The following is a 14773-nucleotide window of genomic DNA, read 5'->3' on the forward strand; positions in this document are numbered from 1 at the left end:
GAGTACAGTCAAACCTTAGCCGAGATGACCAAATTCCAGATGTCTTCTCGCTTCGGTCCTCACCTCAACCACTTCCATCATCAACAGCGGCGCCGATTTTCGCGCGATCGCGGCACGCCCTGATCAGTGACTTCTTTACCAGCGAGAACTTATCATGCTGAAAATGCTACGGCCGCACGATATAGTACCGCTGCGGTGCGTACCAATTTGGAACATGCACTTGCGTTGGACAAGGCCTCCATTGACCATGCGACAAAGCTATAAAAGACGTGTAACGATGCCTGCAAAGTACTCATATGTTGCCGTCAATACTCGTATTACTCAAATTCATTATGGATCATGTTGTCGACTACCTAAAATGCTTGACTCAGGGTCTCATTTGCTGTTTCAACTGCTTCATAGGCTCTTTCAAGTGCTTGTTATAACACAAGTCGAGAAGGATGTCCTTCGTCAAGCGTCGTCTCTTGAACGTCGACGACGTGCTCGAGTAATTAGAACAAGAAGCGAATGAGTCCAATACTCAGAAAGATGAGAGCAGTTGTAACGTACTGTATGCTGAAAGTGACATGATGCAGCATCCGCAAGCAACGACGCCAATTCTCGGGACCTTGGGAGGCAGCCCAACGAAGCGGTACGTCGAGGATGGCCCTGGCAAGTATCGAGCCCATGATGGAACGCCGTTCGGTAATGCGTCTGTCTCTCCCTGGCCAAAGTCGCCAGAGTCGCCAGGGATGCCAGTCGAGTTAACTTTGGTCTTTATTGAGGATGACAACTGGTACAAAGGCCTATGTGGTTTTCGATTCGGACGGGACTGGCGGAATTGCTGGGGTCAAATATTGCGGGTGGTCTTCGTCCTTTTTCATCATGCTGAATCGCTTGTTGCTTCCATACTAGAAGTAACATCATTTGTTGAAATTTACGTGGACAGCAGTTTTGCAGGAGTGCTTGCACTCTCTTATCTACGTGATAGCAACCGGAATTCATTTCGCGCATCGGGCAAAGCTTCTGTACTTGGAAACAACGCCAGGGTGATACCACCATGAATTTGGTAAGACGAAAGGGCAAAATAGCTTATCGGACGCTCCCTTTAGTGCATTTCACTTATCGGCATTCCCGCTTTCTAGATGGATGGAGGGATCCGTCAGTTTAGGTAGGGATGTGGGTCCCAGTCATGATAACAACCGGAAGTTGATATACGGATACCGTTAAATCGGCAGTCTAACCATTAGCACTAGAGACCAAGCAAATGCATCAGCACTTTACAGGAAATAAGGACGCAATCACGTGCGTCGTATCAATATCTCCGCTTGAAATCGTGGGTTTGGCTGCATTGACTAGTTTAATAGCTTCATTACTCCAGCCAGTGATAGAAACTGAAGACTGGCTTAAAAATTGATACCATCGTCATAGGTGCGCAATCACGAACCCCTCGTCGAATCCGATCCATTATAAGCGGAAGATATCAAATATTTTCTTCCTGTTACTTGAAAGATGAAGAGCCACGTGTACGGAGACCCCAACGACCCTGTCAAAGTTGCAGTCGTGCAAGCCGAGCCTTGTTGGTAAGTGATGGGCCGACCAGATGTTCATCGCATCTTCGGCAATTCTGTATATATCGTAATGCTAACAGCCGTTTCTTGACCAGGTTCGATGTCGAAACTGCTACTGTCAAGACATGCGAACTCATAACTGAAGCGGGCGCAAACGGTGCGAAGCTTGTAGCGTTTCCAGAGCTCTGGATTCCCGGATACCCCAACTACTTCATCCATGCGAAGGCCGCCAAGGAGACCATGGATTACAACCTCAAGTACTATCGCAACTCCATCGATGTCCGGTCTGAGCACATGGAGCGCATCCGAATGACTGCCAGAAATGCCAGCATCATGGTTGTCGTGGGCATCTCGGAGCGCGACAAAGGCAGTCCGTACATGGCCCAGACTTTTATAGGGCCAGATGGAGACGTGCTTCTCCACAGGCGGAAGTTCAAGCCCACCGCCCAGGAGCGAATTCTGTTTGGTGACGCAGTAAGTAGCTACTACAGTTCCAGAAAGGGTTTTTACTGACCTCGCCGCACCGAAAGTCCGGTGACTGCACGACGAATGTAGTTCAGACGTCCATCGGCCGCATTGGTGGCCTTCAATGTTTCGAGCACCTGCAGCCTCTTCTTAAGTACAATACCTACTTTCAAGGAGAACAGATCCACGTTGCATCGTGGCCAAATCTCTTCCCTCCAGTCGGCAAAATGCCCTTCTTCAATACCGTCGAATCGTGCATGATGGCTACGCACACCCTCGCCGTAGAAGGCGCAACATTTGTTCTTCTCGCTTGGTCAACACAGACAGAGAAAGGACTTGTAGCCAACGGGCTTGTGGATGAGAGTGAGCAAGCTGGTGAAGTGGAAAAGCCTCACACGGCGGTCGTAGGTGGTGGATTTTCCGAGATCATCGCCCCGGATGGTCGCACGCTGGTGAAGGCGCCCAGCCCTACGTTCGAAGGTCTTCTCTATGGAGAGCTCGACTTTGACGAGGTATACATCGCGAAGAGTATTGTCGATACGGTTGGGCAATACTCACGCCCTGACCTTTTCACTCTGCAGGTCAGGGGCAAACTCAGGCGGCAATGTGAGTACGACGAAATAAGCAATGTTGATCATGTATCAAGGTTTCCCGATCTCCCGATAGGATAAGAAGGGTGAGAATTGTGGGAAAGCATCAGTTTCAGTTTTGTATTTGGTATATGAAAATGCGGAATGTCCTCAGGACGAAATCTTACTGGCTTGTGATTGGCTTAGGGGCATCAAACACTTTACCAGGGTTCATAATCCATCTAGTTACCGACAAAGTCAGATTCAATGTAACGCCCCAAGCTTAGAGGTCAAACTAAAGATGAAGAGGCGATTGAGTGTACTAACTTGGGATCCACAGAGCTCTTCAGAGCTTTCATCAATGTAATCGTGTCGACACCTAGCTCATTCATGAGGCATTCCTTCGAGAGTATCAGTGGACTGTTCACGTGCGAGAAGAGTAAGATAACAAACCTTCTTTCCAATGCCAATACCATGTTCACCCTACACCTGTGTTACTGCTTGGTCTCAAATGCGGGCTTGGTGAAGATGGAATCATTGCAAAGTGCTTACCGAGACTGTCCCTCCAAGCTCCACGGCCCGATCCATCATCTTGTGCACGCAGGCTTCCACTTTCTGAACGTGCTCCTCATTCTTTGCATCATACATAACAGCTTGGTGGAAATTTCCGTCTCCGACGTGCCCAACTATACTAGCAAAAACTCCAAGTTCGTTGGATTCTTGCTTGGAAATATCTGTGCAGACCATGCTTAATATCGTGAAGCCCTCTCAGATCTTCAGACGTACCAATAATTTCTGCAAGCTTGGATATGGGAACTGCAACATCGGTTGACAAAATGTTAAAGCCCTTAGGCTTGATCGACGTCATTGTCCACAGTGCTTCCTTCCTTCCCGACCACAGATCGATCTCTTCTTGCTTGTTCGCGGCAAAGAGTATTTTGTTCGGGCTGAAGGGTTCTATGACGGATTTAACAGAAGCAATATCGCCCTGAACGCTCTCTTTAGTGCCAGAGAATCTGTATCAAGACTGCCGTTAGTAATATTCTTGATATTTTGACCAGAGATATACACCGCACTTGAGGAAAAGCGTGGGATTTTCAGGAAATTGCCAACGCCGCACGGCGGTACTGCCATGTTTGTTTAACACCCCCATCTGCACGTCGTCCATGAGTTCCAAAGCAGCTAGCTGTATTCCTGATCGTATCAACCTAGAGGCAGCAGTAGTAGCATCACTGATTGAAGGAAATGAGACGACGGCGACGCCCGTCTCCTGCGGTACTACAGCAAGCTTGCAAGTGACTTCGGTGATCATGCCGAGCGTACCCTCTGCTCCAACGAACAAGGAAGTTAGATTGTAGCCGGCAGAAGACTTTCTGGGTCTCTGTCTGGTCTTCACGATACGGCCGTCAGGTAGCACAACTGTAACGTTGATGACCCAGTCTTTCATCGTCCCGTATCGGAATGCATTGGTACCGCTGTGATCCTGTTAGATGGAAACATATGTTCTCACATTAACGACACACCTGCAGTTTGTCGAAACCATACCACCAATCGTCGCCGTTGGTGACGGATCCATTGGCAGAAAAAGACCGGAGGTTTGAATGCGCTTATTGAGATCAACCCAATTCACACCCGGTTGGACCACCACGTCCATGCTGCAATGTGTCAGTAAACCATTTGGGCAAGGTTTACGGGGAGGAGATGCTCTCAGACTCTTCCGGATGGAATGCGACGACTTCGTCCATGAACGTGAAGTCTATGCAGATCCCGCTGTAAGGCGATGAAAAGTTCCCTTCGACAGACGAACCGGCCCCGAATGGCACTAAACGGTGAGTGAGCGTAGAAGATTGTGACTCATGGGGCTCTCACCCATGGGAACGCTGTGCTTGTAACAAATTTTTGCGATCTCAGATACGTCTTTGGTATTATTCGGATACACTATAGCAACGGGCCGACCGGTTGAGTTGGAAGTGGACCAATCTGAGTGGCCATGCGCTTCAATAACATCTTCGTCAAAGCTGACAGCTGCAGAGCCCAAAATGACTTTGATCTCTTTTGCTGCCTTCAAAACGCTTAGCAAAATGAGGTAAATATCTTTGCCACCTGAGTGACAATCAGAACATTGGCTGCATACCTGGAGCATAGTTGCGCTGTTTGCATACTGAATCTCAAGTGGCGCAGCAGATGGACTCAAGATTTGATGAACCCCCCAGCCAAATGCTGCGGCACCGATTGCTAGCCCATAGTAAAAGGATGGGTTAGAGTAAAACGCATTCCTTGTGGCAGGGGATGCGGCAATGGTCTGGACGTGACGCGGATAGAGCAGCCGGCCCGCCGATTGAGAGGTAGACTTCGCCTTCAAGGCGGCGCCAGGCCGCGTTCCTATTCTAATTGGGTAGCGAAACATGTCCAAAGACGACTGGAAGAGAGTGATGTGGAATTGGTGACAAGAATTATGGCAGAAGACGGGCAAAGAGGGGTATCTACGGTACGTCAAGCACGCTTCCGACGGTTTTAACGGAACCCCACAACGCAGCCTATCACCAGATAACCGGGGTACGTCGGGCCATACCATGAACGACGGAGAATACTAAGCGACGGGAAAAGCATCGGTGTTAACATAGTAGCAGTGATCACACTATAGGATCGGAATTCGGAATCGTCGAATCGACCACATGCATGTATGGCATTCTAAACGACGGGTTTATCGACACGTAAGGAGTTCTTTTTGGAACAGCCCCTAACACCTTTCAAGTCCATCCCAAGCATCTAAGCCGACACTCCATGAGGCCAACTCTCCTGTGACGTTCGGTTGCAATTTCGCGTACAAATTTCTCGGCCTGAAACCCACTTCGCATTTTCTTACAACATATTGCTTCAGTATTCTTTCCAGCAAGTTGAATTGGCCCAATTTCGAGATGGCACCAAGCGCAATCGATTCACCAGACCAGATCATCACTCCTCCAATTCCTGTCCTCAAAAGGTGTGTGAGCTCTGGCCCCCTCAAGCGACCGAATCACTGGAACTACGGCGTACTGACTGCCCCTTGTAGCTCTCTAGAGCCGTCTGACTTTCGAGCCGAACTGAGAGACAAAGGGTTTTGCGTCATCAAGGGGGCCATCCTAAAGGATCGAGCCAACCACTATCAGCAGAAGGCTCACGACTGGCTCCTCTCATTTGGCAAAGGGCTCAAACTCGACGATCCCGAGACCTGGATAGAAAGCAACCTCCCATTGACAAACAAAATCCGCGTGTATCATGGCTACTGCGTTGCCCACGAGAAGTTCATGTGGGATGCCAGAATGGAACCCGGTGTTCTTGATGCCTTCGGCCGATTGTGGGGCACAGACGAGTTGCTTGTCAGTTTCGATTGCCTGAACATCACCCTCCCAAACCGACCTGATTTGCCGGCCAGAAAGGCATGGGAGCACATTGATCAGAGCCCGATGAAGCGCGGGGTTCATTGTGTTCAGGGAATTATCAACCTATCACCCAATGGCCCCGAGGATGGAGGCCTAGTTGTGTACCCAGGATCCCACAAGCTTAACGACGAGTTCTTCGATACTCACCCCGATATTGCCCTCCTGCCAAACAACAAGGACGTTTACCTCTTTTCCAAGGAGGAGTTGACCTGGTTTGAAGATCGTGGGCTGCGCCCGCACAAGGTTTGCGCCGATGTTGGCGACCTGATCATGTGGGACTCTCGAGTTATTCACTATGGCTCAGATCCCACACCCTTGGGAAACACAGTCAGAACGGCTATCTACGCGACGTATCAGCCGGCGAGACTTGCGAGTCCGGAGCAGTTAGCGCTGAAGAAGAACAAGTTTGAGCACTTTGGAAGCACGACGCACTGGCCTTATGAACACATCACAGCTGGTCCTACCTATGCTCTTCTACCGGACGGAACAAGGGACCCTCAGGATCGTGACGAGCCACTCGAGAAGCCGGAACTCACGAACAAGCTGCTGAAGCTCGCGGGTGCCAGACCCTATTAGTTGGCTCCGTCATGTTATTGTGGTGTCACTGGAGGGATCGGGAAATTCTAGCTTGAGCCAAGGAGATTTCGTTACGTTCCTTTGACTACGGCAGCCATGAAACATCGTTTCTTTCTAAAATTGTTCAGTAAACAGAATGAGATACACATTGAACAAGTCTACTACACGAACCAAAGCTTTCTTTGATTATAATTATTGCGATCATTATTTTTGGTCTTGTCGTCATCGTCGCCGTCGTCGTCGCCGTCGTCGTCTATTATCGTCGTCTATTATCGTCGTCTACTTCCGTTATTATTATCGCTATCCCTATCGTTTTATCTACTACTAGTATCCTTGTAGAAATATTAAGTACGCTGCGATTAGAGGTATAGGGGACTGCCCAGATGGCCAACTGATGCTGCTCGGCTAGTGAAGCTCATAGTATTGAAAACTATTGACGTATCAAATTCGGGAGAATGAACAACTTCCGATGACATCGTCAATGCCAGTGGTTCAATGGGCTTCTCGGTTCCTATCTATCGCTATTTCTGTTCGTTTTCGGTATGTAGCTCAATTCGACGCAGACGACACCACCACCACACCCCTGGGCGCGATGTCCGACGGAGAAAGGCCTAGTTGTCTCGCCTGCTCATCAACGACTGATGACTCTAACTTAGTATAGACTAGACAGAGTATAGACACTCATCGGCTAAGTCTGAGGTTGGGCCTGATATTGAGAGTGATAGATCCGGTCTTCGCTTTCCGAACTCAACACGGAAGCAAATCAGCACAACGACCAGAGACAGAAATGCACGGATGAAGTACACGTCATGCGCGACCTTGGCTTATCTTGGGAGACTCCAGGAAATGTTGTTGGTGGGTCTTGCGGGGAAATGAGGTGTCAAAGATGCCAAGTGACTTTAGTGGATCATTAGTAATATCCCGTCGTTTAGATCGATAGACCGTCGGCTTATCGCAAAGTCACAGGTGCATTGGCCGTTGCCATCCTCGCCGAGACATCGCGAGTACACCAAGCTCAACGATGCGAAAGTGTTGCCGTCAATTGCGGCTTTGGATAAGTAAAAGCCATGACCTATGTTGTTTTCAAGCACATACACATTCACTCTCTCTGTCTGTCTGTCTCGGGTTGCCACAGAAAACAATATCCGCAACAATGGACTTACTTGGTTTTGACGGGCCTCTTGGTCCGCTCCAATTTTACAAGTCGAGCAAAGTCACGATCGCTCTGACCATTCTTGCATCGTGTGTGTTTGCAACGGTAAGTCTGACGTCAGCTGCGTGTATTCTGGGCGAATACCAGCCTTTTCTTGCTTGCAGTTGTTCGCATGAACTAACCGCACAAACAGACAACGGGATACGACACTGCGCTCATGTGTGTCTCTCTACCTGCTCACCACTTGTTTTAAATTTTTTTTTTTACCAACTGACAACATAGAAACGGCATCAACATCCTCCCCTCGTACAACGAGACTCTCAAACTGACCACTGCTACAAAATCTCTCAATGCCGCTGCCTCGTTTCTCGGCTGGGCAATTGTGGCGACGTTCATGGGGCCAGTTGTGGATCGGGTCGGTCGGCGAACTGGTGTTTTGATCTCAATTTTTCTGAAAATAATTGGTGTTGTCTTCATGACTGTTGCCCAAAACGTCGCCATGTTCGTCGTTGGGCGAATGATTCTTGGGGCAGGATCAGGCACTTCCTCCATCGCATCATCGTCGTAGGTTCCTAAATCCATTGCTATTGGAAAGAAACCGGGCTTTTTTGGCTGACTGTGGGTTGTTCAGGTGGCTTGCGGAGACACTGCCTACGAAATACCGAGCCTCTGGCCTGAGCTTCATCTTTACTATCTACTACGTTGGTCAGTCTTTTCCCCTTCGAGTGATTACCGTTTGGTAGTCTGACCTGTTTAGGCGCTCTGATAGCTGCTGGAGTCACATACCGGACCTCCCACATATCTGGCGAGTGGTCCTGGCGGCTGCCTTGCATGTTGCAGGCTGTGTTCAGCCTATTTTGCCTCGTCGTGCTTCTCTTCGTCCCAGAATCTCCCCGCTGGCTAGCTCATAAGGGCAGGCTGCAAGACGCTTTGGCATCAATCGCATCAACTCACAGCAATGGAGACCAAGATGATCCAGCTACCTTGATACAGCACCGAGAGATTGTCGACATGTTGGAATGGGAGCGCTTGTCTGGCCAAAAGATGACGTATGCGGAGGTGTTACGCACTCCAAGTTCGAGGAGACGTTTGATGCTAGCAATTTCAATGGCAGTCCTCGCGATGTCGAGTGGTGAGAGCGCCCAAGTGCCCAAATATGGCCATTCGGTTTCGAGAAGAAAAAAACTGACATCCACCGAAGGTAACAACATCGTTTCGTATTACCTAGGAGACATGCTCACCAAGGCCGGCATCAACAACTCACAGACACAGTTGCAGATTGTGAGTCTCAGCCATACTGCTCAGCACGGCTCATGATGTGTTTAACCTTTAAGACAGAACATTATTCTAAGCGCCTGGTGTCTTGTCATTGCCTGCATCGGAACGTACCTCATGAACGTCGCTGGTAGGAAGACAATGTGCCTGATTTCAGTTGGGTTCATGACGGCATTCCTTTTCCTAGTTGGTGTTCTGACGAAAGGTCCGTAATCCCTCCATTGTCGCATCGTCTTCGATTGTTGGTGATAGTCTAATCATAAATCTTGCAGTCTACGGGGGCGGTGAGAATACTTCAGGCGTTTATGCAACTGTGGCCTCTGTCTTCCTATTCCAAGGAAGCTACGCGATTGGTATCACCCCCCTCACAGTCCTGTATCCACCCGAGGTGCTCAATTATTCAATCCGGAGTAATGGAATGGCAGCCTGGACATTTGCAATCACATGTGGCGGGTCAGTTCTTCCCGCTGTAAAGTTGACAGCATGGATGTTTGACTAACTCGAGGACAGTCTATTCAGTGTTTTTGTGTGGCCTTTTGCTCTCGCTGCCATCGGCTGGAAGACTTACATGATCAACGCCGGATGGGATGCCGTCCAATTCGCCTTTGTGGCATACTTCTGGATTGAGACAAAGGGACTGACTCTGGAGGAAATTAATGCCAAGTTCGATGCACTGCATGAGACAGACAGGAATGGCACTGAAGGGCTGAACGGGAGCGGCATGATTCTCGAGGGGGTCGCCAAAACGACAAGCATAGACGCGGCTAGCTCTGTTAAGTTACAGAAGGATGGGATCAAAGCCGCAAGTCAGAGTCTCTAAGTATAAAATTGGAGGAGGTGAAGGAGGTCCATAGTATGGGTGTGTATCAGAGAGAACAGTGTCCAGAATTGGTTGCGAGAGGCCTGGGCACATGGATTAGGTCTAACGGATTGAATCGAACTTTGGATTTGCGAAACGTCCTCACTTGTTCTATGTATTTGCTTGAGCCCATATGAATATGCTTCAAGTTGAATATATCAATCTCTCTAGGATTGAGACTTCTGTGATATTTGAGTTTGAATACATATTACCAGCAGTCACTCCACAATCCAGCTCATCACATTGCTTCCAGAATCAAAACGATTCTTCAAGCTCCATGTGATTAACATATTTGATGATCAGGTAGTGCGGGAGCACTTATTCAGAAGCCATCCAAGACCAAGCGTTCTATCATTCCGGAACTTTTCACACATTGAATGACTTGGGTACAGATACCAGAATACGTGGGGAAGACCCGGATACATATCCAATCTGGTTTCAAGCCCATATTCGTGCCTCAAAACCCGTTCATATACCAGCCCGTCATCTCTTTGGATGTCTGCTCCACAAACCTGGAAGTATGTCGGCGGTAGAGCTTCATGCCCGGTGCTCCAATTCAGCGGGTTCCAGAGATCCGATGTCATGTCTGGAGCAACGGCTGCTCGGAACAAGGCCGTTGTCTTCTTTGACAGACCGGTCTTGCCGTCGTTCTGATCATTGCTCCGATACCAACACTTGTACCTGGTCGGGATGGCATCTGGTTGCACGATGGATGTTGCATTCAGATATACGCCGGTCAGGGGAGGTGACAATGATTGATCTCGGGCCATGTGAGATAACGCGGCGGCCATTTGGCCACCGGAGGAGGTGCCGCCCAGGACAAATCCCTTAGTCAAATCCGCCCCGAGAACTTCAGCGTTTTCGGTTACCTTCATCAAAGACCCTTTGGGTCAGCCAAAGGCCACACAGGTACGGGTGACGGTAGCGAGATCGACATACCCAATGTAAAGCATCCCAACAATCTTCATACGCCACTGGAAACTTAGCCTCGGGTGAGAGCCGGTAATCGAGGCTCAGTGATACACAACCATGAGCCTTTGTCGCCTCAATGCAGGCCAGTGCCTCCATCTCGGCAGATCCAAATAGGAAACCCCCGCCATGGATCAGAACGACCGCGGGTGCCTCAAGCGCAGTGATCACCTTTGGTCTGAAGACTAGAGCATGTCCCATTGTTCCGTCTCGGCGCGGTATGAGAATCTCACTGAAAGACACCTCATTCTTGGCGGCCTCCTGAAGGGTCAACATGTCCTGGGTCATTCCCTCGACCCATGCTTCTCGAACGGATGTGAGTTTGGAAATATCGACGGGAGGAAATCTTCTCGGGGCATTATCCTGAATCATCTGGCCCCTGGGTCAGTGAAATAGCAAAGACTGCAAGCCACAGTCACCTACTTGACGAAATTCTTCGTCAACTAAGCCCCAAAATTGCCATGACTCGGGGTCGTCGATGTCAGCGGACAGGTCGAGTTGCTTTTCGTGATGCATTATTGTCAGCTCGAAAATTCAAGTAGGCCGGCAGCTCGAAGTCAGACTTGGTTTGATTCCGTTTTGTTCGCCGGCCAGAACAAAATAGTGCACGTCGTTATGGGCCTTGATGTTCACAAGCGCCTTGGGCTATTAGCCTCAGATATGCCCGAAATCACATCAAGTGTGCCTCCTGATTATTTGCTGATCTCCGGACCTCCAATCGGTTCCACAGAGCTTGCAAACGACGGTGTCTAACATCGCCTACTAGGGTTAGTCTCGTTGTGAGCAACAATATACATCCATGTAAACGACGGCGTATTCCAATTCTGAGTGGATGGCAGTGGGGACCTGTCCCCGCCCACATCCCGCGGGTATGGTGCGCCGTTCCCGCGAGTGCAGGGAGCAAAAAGGTTCCTATCGGTGGGACCAGTCCTGAACTTCGCATTCGTAAACGACGGAGTATTCTGGGGCGCGGAAAACCACGGCGAGATCCGACCCTATCACCCCTGATGACCGATACGAGATAGCCGCCATCTGTTTGCCTTGCGGAGGCTTGTCAACTCCATCAAACAGAGTGAGCTCCAGCTCTTTCTGACAACTGGGTCGAAACAAGAAGTGCCTCAGCTGAAGTCCGGCACAAGAAGCCACAATTGCTGCGGCATCTGCTGCAATGGGCCGTAGGACCACTGCATGCCAGAGGTGCAAGGCCATCAAGGCCCTTTGCACACGGGAGCTCCCTTGCTCTCGTTGCCGCCGGCTGTCGCTTGCATGCTCCTATGGCGCGAGCTTGGGGGCCCGGCTCACGGCAATAACCCATGTCGACAAATCTAGCAAGAAGAAGGCAAAGCACCGCAAGTCTGCGACGGGATGTTTGAACTGCCGGAAAAGGCGCAAGAAATGCGACGAAAAGACACCTGCTTGCACGGATTGCAAACGATTGGGCTTTGACTGCAACTGGCCGACATCCGAAGCTGTTGAAAGTAGCGATAGCCACTCTGACCAGAACCACAGCCCACCTCTGCTGTCGAGTAGTGATGTGCTTGTCAGCAGTCCAGACCTGTTCCAAGAATGGGCCGACGTCGATGTTCCGGATGGCAGCCATCTGTCTACTCAGTTGACCTCGTTCTCCAATTGGCTTTCACTTATAGAATCGGATGATCGCCTCGAGACGAGAAAAGCTGCGGCTCTCGCAAACAGCACAGCCCTTGTGGGCTTAGGCATGCCATGCGCCAGCGATGATGAGCTGGGTTTGGCTACGTTCCTTCCATCCACAGCTCTCAATAACCTAACCGGAGTAACGCCACAGGTGTTGAAGAGCTGGACGATCGTGGAGAGACACCTGTTGAACCATTTCCTTCAGACTGTGGCTCGTGTGCTGGCAGTCGTAGATGATCGCTTCAACCCATTTATACGTGTCATCGTGCCCATGGCACTTGAACAACTGGCGATGCGCCACGCGCTAGTAACTTTATCTGCCAGTCACCTCTCACAAGTCTACCCAGACTTTCAACACGACCTATTCGTCCACAGGAGTCAGACATTACAAGCACTGATGGCCGAGCTGGATGATCACCGAGAAGGCTCTGTATGGCCACTCGCGGCGACATTGCTGCTTTGTCTGGCGGAGGTAAGTGCTGTAAATCTGAAACTATCCTACCAGTACTGACAGTATCTAGGTATGTCTTGGAGATTCAAGAAGATGGCTTTTTCATCTACATGGAGCTAGATCTCTTCTGCTCGAGGCCAATGTCCTATCAGGGCCAATGCATGCACTCATCGAGATATACAACTATCTGGCCTGTATGGCATCAATAACCTCCGACAAGGCTCCTGAGATATTCGGTCGTTGTCTTGCGACATCTGTCACTAACCCAGAGGCAACGAATGAGCATATAATTCATCCCCTCTTTGGCATCTCGGTCGACTTATACGAAACACTTACACAAATCAACAAACTTGCTTCTCGTCAAGTTCATGCGAATCCCGCCGACTTTCAATCAGAAGCCAGAGAAATTGAATTAAGACTTCAGAGCTGGCAGCCACCGCCTGTGGAGGATTCTCGACAATTGACCGAGGCCAGAGCCGTCGGCTTTGCGCTGCAATGGGCCATCATCATGCGTCTTTTGCAGGTAACGAAGCGGATGAATAACGGAGATGCACAGATGAGAAAAGGATCAGACAACATACTTTCAGCTCTTTCGCTCATACGTCCAGGTTCCGAAATGGAGGCCCGTATGCTTTTCCCGCTTTTCATGGCCGGAGTCTGCAGTATGACGAAAGCAAGCCGCTTGACAGTTGAGTACAGGCTCAATGTTATGGAAACCACAATTGGATTTGGAAACATCTTTGTAGCTCATCGTCTTTTGGATGAAGTTTGGAGACTGTCCAATCAACATGAATGCGTGAGTTGGGAGGAGCTCAAGGAAAGGAAATATCCAGGTCTCGTTCTCTTTTAGCAGATCGATCCTCAAGCTGTAAAAAGATGCTCGCTACAGCTTTTCAAAGCTAAGCCCAAATTCAAACAAGCCAAATTGCACAATTAAATAGTGCTACATGCGGTCGTTTTTGTACGATTTGGGTCGATGCATCAAGTCACTTTGTTGGGCCTTGCTATGCGGCCACGCAGGCCTAGTACTATGGACGACAGATACGATAGAGACGGTGAGAAGGATAACAAAATGGACAACAACAGGAGTATAGAGGATAAAGTACGAACTAATAATTATGTACTTCGCCCGTTTGGCTTGAAATATTTGCCCTGATAGCAAGACTTATCGGGCTTAGGTACTTCACCGTCGTTAGCATCCGACGGGATGTAACCTTCTACGATACCAATCTTTCAAAGGTCATTGGAACATTGTCGTAGTGCAGCGGATAAAGATAGGAACACGCATCCGGGCCGCCAATGCGGTCGAATCGGGTGTTTGTAAGCATCCCCCGGCTCTGAGGCCACCACCCACTTATCCCGTCGTTTAAACGACAATGAACTTTTGCCGCGTAGATATATTTTCCCTTGGACTCTCACGCCAATTTCTAAGATTCTCACCGAGGCGTAAAATGTGACGAGCCAGAACCGGCAATTACTTCAATATGACGACTCCAGAATCCTTCCAAGCAAGGTTCCCTAAGCCCGCGAGGCGAATTGCTGGACAACGGCAGGACGTCTGGTTAGTTAGATCTCGCTTCTTTTCGGACAAACGCGAAGCTGACTTTTGAAAAAGGACCATCATCAATAATGCTGCTGCTAAGTCGATGGTTCGTAATCATAGTAGTTCGCCTGGGTAACCTTTCTGACAAGCACTACAGGTCAAGCCGGTCGTCAATATGGGCCAGGGTTTCTTGTGCGCCGAGCCACTTTCTATGACACGTTGAGTAGAATCTAATATGAGTATCAGCGGTTACAACCCTCCGGAGTTCATCATGAACGCGGCAAAAGA

General features: G+C 49.5%; 3 protein-coding genes across 3 annotated transcripts; all 3 read left to right on the forward strand.

The window, feature by feature from the left end:
- Positions 1 to 1491: 1491 nt before the first annotated feature.
- On the forward strand, positions 1492 to 2686 carry EsH8_XI_000113 (carbon-nitrogen hydrolase family protein; the record flags this gene model as incomplete). The annotated part of the gene is made up of 3 exons (XM_083274021.1): positions 1492 to 1562; positions 1646 to 2024; positions 2081 to 2686. The coding sequence occupies 3 exons, from the start codon at positions 1492 to 1494 to the stop codon at positions 2684 to 2686; spliced, it is 1056 nt and encodes a 351-aa protein (XP_083120357.1).
- A 2816-nt stretch (positions 2687 to 5502) lies between these two features.
- Positions 5503 to 6582, forward strand: EsH8_XI_000114 (uncharacterized protein; the record flags this gene model as incomplete). The annotated part of the gene is made up of 1 exon (XM_083274022.1): positions 5503 to 6582. One exon carries the CDS (start codon positions 5503 to 5505, stop codon positions 6580 to 6582), a length of 1080 nt encoding a protein of 359 aa, XP_083120358.1.
- A 1153-nt stretch (positions 6583 to 7735) lies between these two features.
- EsH8_XI_000115 (uncharacterized protein) lies at positions 7736 to 9830 on the forward strand (the record flags this gene model as incomplete). Its single annotated transcript, XM_083274023.1, has 7 exons — positions 7736 to 7824; positions 8018 to 8299; positions 8367 to 8440; positions 8937 to 9016; positions 9074 to 9140; positions 9382 to 9463; positions 9521 to 9830. 7 exons carry the CDS (start codon positions 7736 to 7738, stop codon positions 9828 to 9830), a joined length of 984 nt encoding a protein of 327 aa, XP_083120359.1.
- Positions 9831 to 14773: the final 4943 nt, after the last annotated feature.

This window comes from Colletotrichum jinshuiense, chromosome 11 (assembly GCF_051148585.1).
Source record: "Colletotrichum jinshuiense chromosome 11, complete sequence".
Classification (NCBI taxonomy): Eukaryota; Fungi; Ascomycota; class Sordariomycetes; order Glomerellales; family Glomerellaceae; genus Colletotrichum; species Colletotrichum jinshuiense.